The sequence below is a fragment of the Belonocnema kinseyi genome, chromosome 5 (assembly GCF_010883055.1).
Source record: "Belonocnema kinseyi isolate 2016_QV_RU_SX_M_011 chromosome 5, B_treatae_v1, whole genome shotgun sequence".
NCBI lineage: Eukaryota > Metazoa > Arthropoda > Insecta > Hymenoptera > Cynipidae > Belonocnema > Belonocnema kinseyi.
The window spans coordinates 83,129,135-83,138,050 of NC_046661.1; the positions used below are offsets into that span (position 1 = coordinate 83,129,135).

At 26.8% G+C, this 8,916-nt stretch overlaps 1 protein-coding gene across 1 annotated transcript in view; it reads right to left on the minus strand.

Annotated features, from left to right (window-relative positions):
- Positions 1–8,916, minus strand: part of LOC117173747 (UHRF1-binding protein 1-like) — a 99,497-nt gene that overhangs the window by 39,867 nt on the left and 50,714 nt on the right. The window contains exons 11-13 of the mRNA XM_033362388.1: positions 1,723–1,824; positions 1,085–1,662; positions 815–989 (exon numbers count right to left, since the gene is read on the minus strand). Coding sequence (XP_033218279.1) covers positions 815–989; positions 1,085–1,662; positions 1,723–1,824 — 855 coding nt within the window. The remainder of the gene's footprint in view (positions 1–814; positions 990–1,084; positions 1,663–1,722; positions 1,825–8,916) is intronic.

The window sequence follows — 8,916 nt, forward strand, 5'->3', positions numbered from 1 at the left end:
TTTCACGAAATTTCAAACGGTTTCATAATATTTCAATGATTTCAGAACGAACACAAAAGTTTTCACAAACAAAGATTAAAGAAAGATTTCACAAAATTTTTTAAAATTTCACAAAAATTTCTAGATTGCACAAAGATTTTAAATATTTTGAAGGATTTCAACGAATTTACAGATTTCAAAAGATAAAAAAAATTTACAAAGATTCTACAAAAACGACTTATATTAGCAAAAAGTTTAGAATTTTGTAATTTATGATTCTGCCTTCTTTCTGCAATAAAAAAATGAAGTATTTCATCTTTTACACGTTGGAAAAACGGTTATTTGATTATTTGATCTAAAAAAAAAGGAGACCTAGAAAAACTTAATTTCTTGACAAGGAAATCGTGGAAAAGACCTAGACTTTTCTGCCTAGAAATCGCTAAACATCCTCTTAACAAATTTCCAAAACTATAATTTCCTTTTCATATTGCAGATAGTTTTCGAAAGTCAGCAAGACTATCCAAATCAAAAAGACCGGCCCAAGTCTCTCCACATTCAAACCTCGCGAGCGACAATAACAAATGTCAGATCGACCGAAAGATCTTCGAGAGCCGATTTAGCTCAGTGTCTCAATGCTTTTCAAATGGGTCAAATGTTTTTCGGGCCGGAATTTCCCAGTGAAACCGGCGACTATCACGTCGTGACGGAGAAATTTTTGCAACACTGCGCCGGAACCGATCGGATCCGATCAGTTCCACCTAATTTCAGTAGCAACTCGGTGAACGAAATGGTTCGGCAATTAAGTCGTGAGCTTCTCTGGACGGAAGCGAAAGACGTCTGGTGTTGCAATTTCGAGCCAGTTTGGGGGGATTTTTTCGGGGCAAGAGCCGTCGGACAAAACAAGTCTGTCCCATTTCTCGATGCCTTTCCCCTGACACTCTGGATTCACATGAAGAGCGAAAATTCGCCCGAAAACGATGATCCGACTTCCGCCGATATTCACGGTCTTGCTTACATCAGCAATTTGATCAGCGTTCAGATCAATCACTACCAGTTCCTCTTTCTGCTGAGACTTGCAGAAATTGCCGCAGAACTGACCACCTACTTAGCCGTCGACTCGAACAAAATCCTCAGAGTTGAGTCCGGAGGTTCGATCGTCATCGGGGCTCTAATTCCCCAGGTGGAGGTCACTTTCATAATGCCCTCGCAGACTCCGGGCAAGGAGAATTCAGGCGGCGATCTAGAATCCGTCGTTCCTGATTCCTCGAGTATTGCCGACATTGATTTTGGGAATTCCTCTCTCTGGCAGATTAATGCGACCGCGGCGCGAGTCGATTTCAGCACAAAAAGAATGAATACGAGCAATGATGTGGAAACACCGCAGAGTGAAGTTTCCTCGATGCTCTCGATGGATTTTGGAAACATGAGTGTCACGCAACCTGTGGTCACTTTCCAGCAAAATGGAACGAGCAAGCATGAGAGAGAGAGCAAACTGATGAGGAATCGACCCGAGAGTATGAAGGCGGACGTTTTAAATTCGCCCTTTATTCCGAATAATTTTAACGTGGGCTTGTCGTCGATGAAGAAGGGATTTAGCAATTTGATGACTTCCCTCGATTCGGCGCTTAAACCATCGCCGGAGGACGGAAGCAGTGACACGGTGTCGATGAGGAGTGATGCTAGCTCGGACAGTGAGAATTATATTGTCGTTTCTTTGGAGGATCAAGAAAAAATGGACGCGACTTTTGCGGTTGATAATTCTATCAGGGCGACGGCGGTTGAAGAGGCGAGTGAGGTTGTGGAGGAAACGCCGGATACGCAGAGTGAAAAATCGATGGATAGTGTCTGCAAGAGGAAGGATTTGGTGAGTTTTTTTCTTAAATTTTTTTTTTATTATTTATTTTTATTTTTATTTTTATTAGGAGCACTAAAAAAGGCGGGTCTGGTCCTAAATTTTTACAATTATGAAACAAGTTAGTTTTTGTGGATAATTTGTTTTTTATTTTTTGATAATTATTAAAATTTAGGACCAGCTCTTAAGGGTCGTATTTAAATTACGTTAGAGAATTTCGGGAAATTCATTTTTTAAATTCCCTGATTTTTTTTGTGGCTAATCAGCAAAAATTTTCGATCAGCATTTAATTTATTAATTATCCTGGTCGGGTAAATAAGATTATTACTATTAATATTCAAATACCAGGATTTTAATATTGTAATATTTTTAACATATAATTTTTTATAAACGGAAGAAAACAATATTTCAGATGCAAATTAAAAATTCTCAAAATTAATAATTTATTTAAAAAAAAATGTTTTTTCTACTATAAAAGATAGGTTTCTAATAAAAATGCTTAAATTTTCAACCGGCAAAAATGAAATTTATAAACAAGAAAAAGAATTTTAAAACTAAAAAGTCGAATTATTAGAAAATACAGATTTTTAACTCACCAACAAACATGAAATTTCAAAGCAAGAAAATTATTTTTTTGACACAAAAAGGAGAATTTTCAACTAAATAAGGTCTATCTTGAAAAATGTAAAAGTTAAATTTTTTGTTGAAGAATTAATTTTAAAACAAAAAGAAAGCTTTTCAACTAAACAGTTACAGTTTCAACCAAAGATAAGCCTTCAATAAAAAATTATATTTTTAACAATGTAGTTTAACTTTTACCCATGTAGCTGAATTTTTATTTAAAAATATTATCTTTTAACAAAATAGTTAAACTTTCAACCAAATAGATGAATAATTTATTTTAAAAAAGTTGCATTTTCATAAAAAAATTTAATTTCTACTTGACTTTTCATTATCTGCCAAATCGTATTTTTATCGAAAAAAGATTAAATTTCTCTTTAAACAGATGATTTTTAATTTCGAATTTTTTTTACTAGCTGAATTTTCATCCAAAAAATATTCCACTTGACTTTTCAAGATAAAAATATAAATTTTGTAGCAAAAAATAAGTTTCTACGAAAAAATTTAATTTTCCATCCAATAAAACAAATGTTCTTTAAAAAAAAATTAATTTTGAACAAAATAGTTGAATTCTCAACTAAACAGTTGCATTTTTGTCGAAGAAAGATGAAGTTTTCCTAAAAACAGAAGAATTTTTTACGGAACTTTCCAAGATCAAAATATAGATTTTTTAATAAGAAATAGTTTCTACGAAAAAAATTGAATTTTAAATCCAAAAAAGCGAATTTTTGACCAAAGAGGATCACTTTAACAAAAATGTTGAATTCTTGACCAAATTGTTGCATTTTTATCCAAAAAGATGAAATTTCTGTTAAAACATAAAATTTTTTATTCCGAATTTTTTCTTAAATAGTTGAATTTTCATCCAAAATAGTTCTAGTCGACTTTTCAAGATCAAAATAAAAATTCTTCACAAAAAATAAGTTTCTACGAAAGTTATTGAATTTTCCGTTCAATAAAACGAATTTTTGTCAACCAAAAAGAATCAATTTTGAACAAAATAGTTGAATTCTCCACCAAATAGTTGCATTTTTGTTTAAGAAAAATGAAATTTCTCTTTAAAAAGAGAAATTTTTAATTAAAAAAAAATTTTTTAAACAAAAATTGTATAAAGAATTTTCACTCAAGAAAGAAATAAACTTTAAGCCAAAAGACTAATTTTCTGTACAAACATTGAATTTTATCATTTAAGATATGACTTTTTAGCAAAAAATTAAGTTTCCACTAAACTGATGAATTTTAACCCAAAAAACATGAAAGTTCAAACCAAGAAAATGATTTTTTAATAAAAAAGAAGAATTTTCAACTCAATAAGATCAATATTAAAAAAAAGAAATGAAAAAGCAAAGAAGAATAATTTTTGAACAAAAAGTTGCATTTTCATAAAAAATTCAATTTATACTAATACAGATGAATTTTTAAATAAAAAGCACAAATTTTGAAAAAAGAATAATTGAATTTTCGGTTAAAAAAATTAATTTTTACACAAGAAATAAGTTTCTACGAAAAAAATTTAATTTTCAATCCAAAAAGTCGAATTTTTATCCAAATTTCTGACTTCTTTACCAAATAGATGCATTTTTATCTAAAAAGAATGAAATTTCTCTTAAAATAGATTATTTTTTATTTAGAAAAGAAAATTGCTAAAAATAGTGGAATCTTCATCCAAATATGATTGCAGTTGACTTTTCAAGATAAAAATCTAAATTTTTTATCGCAATCAAGTTTATACGAAAAATTGATTTTTCCATGAAAAAAACGAATTTTATTTAACTAAAAACTTGTTTTTTATCCAAGAAAGATAAAATTTTTTATAAAACCTGATAAAACAGATGAATTTTTAATAAAAAACTAAATTATTTTTAATTGAACTGCCATTAAGAAAAGATTTCAGTTCATTTTTCAACAACAAAATATAAATTTGTAACAAAAAGTAAATGTTCCACTAAATAGTTAAATTTTTAACAAAAAAAAAATAGAATTTTTAACCAAAAAGTATGACTTTACAACAAAATAGTTGCATTTTTGTCAAAGAAATAGGAAATTGTTTTCAAAGCAGATGAATTTTTTATTTTAAAAAAGTTGAATTTTCAACCAAAAAAGATTTCAGTTCTCTTTTCAACGCCAAAATATTAAATTTAAACAAAAAGTAAAGTTTCTGCGAAATAGTTAAATTTTTAGCAAACCAACAGAATTTCCAAACAAAAAGTATGACTTTAAAATATTTTTGAATTTCTAACCAAATAATTGCATTTTTATTTCAGTAAAATGTAATGTCTGTTAAAGCAGGTGAATTTTAAAATCAAAAAGACATTTTAAAAAAGAGTTGGATTTTCATTCGAACAGTTGCATTTTTATTCCTTGAAAAAAAACTTTTAAATCTAAAAGGCAAATTTTCATAAAAAATACTTTTTATATAAAAACAGAACGTATTAAGAATCGTAAAAGGCTTAAAAAGAATAAAAACATTATTTTCAGATTGACAAGGAAATTAATTATTATTTTTTCTGTTAAAAAATTATTTGAAGAGAATATTTTAAAAAGTTTTAAAAGATTGATAAAATTGCCAAAAAGTATCTGGAAACTTTGACAGACACTTTTTTTAATTTACAAGATTTTGTAAAAATTGTAGGGAAAATTCGATGAATATATTTTGGAATATTTTAAAATAATTCCCTCGATATTTCCTTAGAAACATTTTTCAAAATAAAAAATCTTTTTCAATTTTCCTAGTAATCTTAAAAAATATTTTGAGTCTTTTGAAGCCTTTCGCAATTCTTGAAAATCTTATACATTTTTTGTTTGAAATCTGCAAAAATCTAGATTTTGTTTTGATTAAGACTGTGGCTATTTGCACCGAAATTTTCGTTACAAATAGCAGAATTTTGTCGGTAAACACATTCATTTCGAATGATTTGAAAACTTCTAAATATCTCTTAAAATTAAATAATAAATTTTTGATTATTATTTCTGCGTCAAAATTTAAAGTAAAATTTTTTAAATTGCAGGATTTTATAAAAATTGTAGGAACTATTCAATTCATTTTAAAAGACATTTAAAAATCTAATTACATAGATTAATTTTTTAGTTTATAGCATTGAAATTGAGATCATGGATTTATATTTTTGGAACTGAATCTAAACCTATGAACTCTATAATTTAAAAAAGTTAAGATAGTTTATCTGTGTTTCATTTAACATTTTTCATCGTTATAATTTTTTAATTTTATTGACCGTGAAAAAGTTTGCGAACCGGGGAAAAAACGGGAATTTATTGCTTTGATTAAAACGGCCACCCTGTTTATTTTAATAGTCAAAATACGTTTTTTGCATATATTTATTTCAAAAAAATATTTTGTGGTATATTAAATATCCAATAAATTACCAAGTACTAATAAAAAGTGAAAACGCATTATATTTTGATGATTAAATACGAATCCACTTTTTGGAGAGTATTGATAATAATTCTAAAAACGAACATACAGTTTTCAAGATTGGCATAAGTAAATATTGTAAACTGTGAAAATTGAGAATTTCAATTAAATTTTCTTTTTATTTATATTTATAATGATTATTGAAAATTAAAATTTACGATTAATTGAACTAAACCACAAAATTTATGTTTCTTTTTAAAGCTAGAAAATAATTTACTTCCTTTCATTATTAAACATTTATAAAAATTAATTACGCTGTAAAAAATATCTATTGTCATAAATATGTCGAATATTTCTAACGCTTTATATTATCAAGAATAGGATTTATAGAATAAATAAATATTTATAGTTTTAAAGTTTAGTGGCATATTTTCACCATTATTTCTCGTTTAAATTTTAACTTTTTTATAGTGCAACAGTATTTGTCAATTATTTTCAAACTGAACAAAAAGATTGCGTACTTTCAACACAATTGTAATAAATTTAAACTGTTTTCAAATTTGTTTTTAACAACTCTAATATATTATTTTATTATTATTATATTATCTCGTTTAAATTTTTTGATAGCGCAGCACTTAATTGTTAATTATTTTTAAAGAGAACAAAAAAGAGTGCAATCTTTAAAAACAATTGTAACGAATTGCAAGTTTTTACAATTTTTTTATAACAACTGTAATGAATCATTTAAGTAATATGATTGGAAATTAGTGTTTAAAAAAAATCGTTAAATTGCATATTTTAACTCATCTCGTTAAATTTTTCTGATAGTGCAAACATTTTTTGTCAATTATTTTCATAGTGAACAAAAAATATGGAAATTTTTAAAAAGAATTGTAATAAATTTAAAAAAATTTGAATTCTTATGACAATTTTAATAAATTATTTGAATATCATCAATTGAAAATTCATGTTTCTAATAATTTTCGTTAAAAACAAAGGTTTAATTGCATATTTTCGATACAATTTTTGCTCTATATATTGTAATGAATTGATACTATTTTCACATTTGTTTAATAACATTTTTAGCAAAATTTCTAATGCATTATTTTATTAATATTATTCAAAATTCATGGTGCCAATAATTTTCGTTAAAAACACAGTGTAATTGCATATTTTTCTCTTTATAGTGTAACGCTTATTTATTAATTATTTTTAATGTGAACAAAGAAGATTGCAATCTTTAAAAACAATTGTAACGAATAAAAAATATTTTCCAATTTGTTTATAACAACTTTAATCAATTATTTCATGTATTTCACGAATAATTTTCGTGGAAAAATCGTTTAATTGCATATTTTTACTCATCATCTCGTTGAAATTAAAAATGTTTATTATTGTGTAAATCCTTTTTCTCAATTAAAATTTTTTTTTAATATTTCAAGGATTTCAACAGATTTTTAGCGAACTTTATGAAATAATGAAGTGAGTCCCAGGCCTGAAAGTCTTTAACTCATTGAATGAATTGCAGGTTTCTATGGTCACTTTCAAACTCTCCAAAGTCGAAGTGATTCAACAATCTTCCGGGTTTTCGTCTTCAATAAAAGTCCAGGTTTCAAACATCGGAAGTGAGGAGTGTTCCTCAATTCCTTGGGATGAATTTCAGGTGAAGATATTTTTTGTTTACAAATTAAAATTTTTTATTTTTAATAATGTCACTTTAATTCCAAGGATCTCTAAATCTTTTTGTATTTTGATGACACAAAATTAATTTAGGATAACACTTTTCAGATTTATTACATGTATCACTATATTATTATATAAATAATTATATATTTTTACCAAATTCCATTTACTTTTGGTATTTATAGGTAGATCAATATCACTTTCAAATCGCTTATTTTCGAGTTTTTGCATTACTCATTTTCAAATCGTTTTTCAAATCGTATGTCAATTTTATTGCTGTTGTCATTTCTTTCATTAACTCATTCAGGGGCCGTACTTCAATTTCATAATGCCCCTCTTACTGTACGTAATTTTTAGTTTCCAGAAATGATTTTCTAGTTATTGTTAGAATTTTAATCTAATCTATTTCAAAAGAAAAAATTTATTTTCTACTATAAAAGATGACTTTTTAACAAAAGACTTGTATTTTTAAAAAATAGCAGAATTTTAAAACAAAAGGTATGAATTTTCAACAAAATTGTTGAATTTTCAAAAAAACAGTTGCTTTTTTGTCTAAGAGAGAGGAAATTTCTCTTAAAAAAGATGAATTTTTTATTTAAACAAGAAATTTTTTTTCAAATAGGTGAATTTTCATCCAGAAAAGATAAATTCGCACCAAAAAAGTGTCATAGTTTATATTTCAATCGAAAAAGATGAAATTTATACACAAGAAAAGGAATTTTTAAATTAAAAAGTCGAATTTTCAACAAATACAGATTTTTCACTTAAGAAATAAATAAAAGTATAACTAGATTGTTAAACATTCAAGCCAAAAAAAGAATTTTCACTACAAAAATTGAATTTTAAAAACAAAATTATGGCTTTTTAGCAAAAAATTAATTTTCCACGATACTGATGCATTTTTACCCAACAAACCTGAAATTTCAAACGAAGAAACCTATTTTTTTTTTACTAAAAAAAGAGAATTTTCAACTAAAAAATATCAATCTTAAAAAAATGTAAAAGTTACATTTCCAGTTGAAAATTAATTTTCAACAACAAGAAATTGCTTAACAAAGTGATTCAACTAAATCTTTCAAACAAAATAGTGTAATACTCAAGCAAAGAAGAATAACACAGGCCGACAAAATTTGACAAAGGTCCGGAACCAGAGACCAGACCTAGTATACCCGAAGGTTTTTGCTGCGCTGAATCCGAATCCGACCGCAGAAAAATTCCATCACCCTCAGTTTTCGAGATATTGTAACCTAAAAGTGCAAAAAACACCGTTTTTTGCTAAATTTGAGGTTACATAGCATCTTGAATAAAATTTTTTTTTCAAAAACGGGCGAAAGCATCACAAAGGAGCACCCTTGCCCTCTGAAATCCATTTTTCAGATTCAAGATAGCTTTTTTTTTCATCGATATA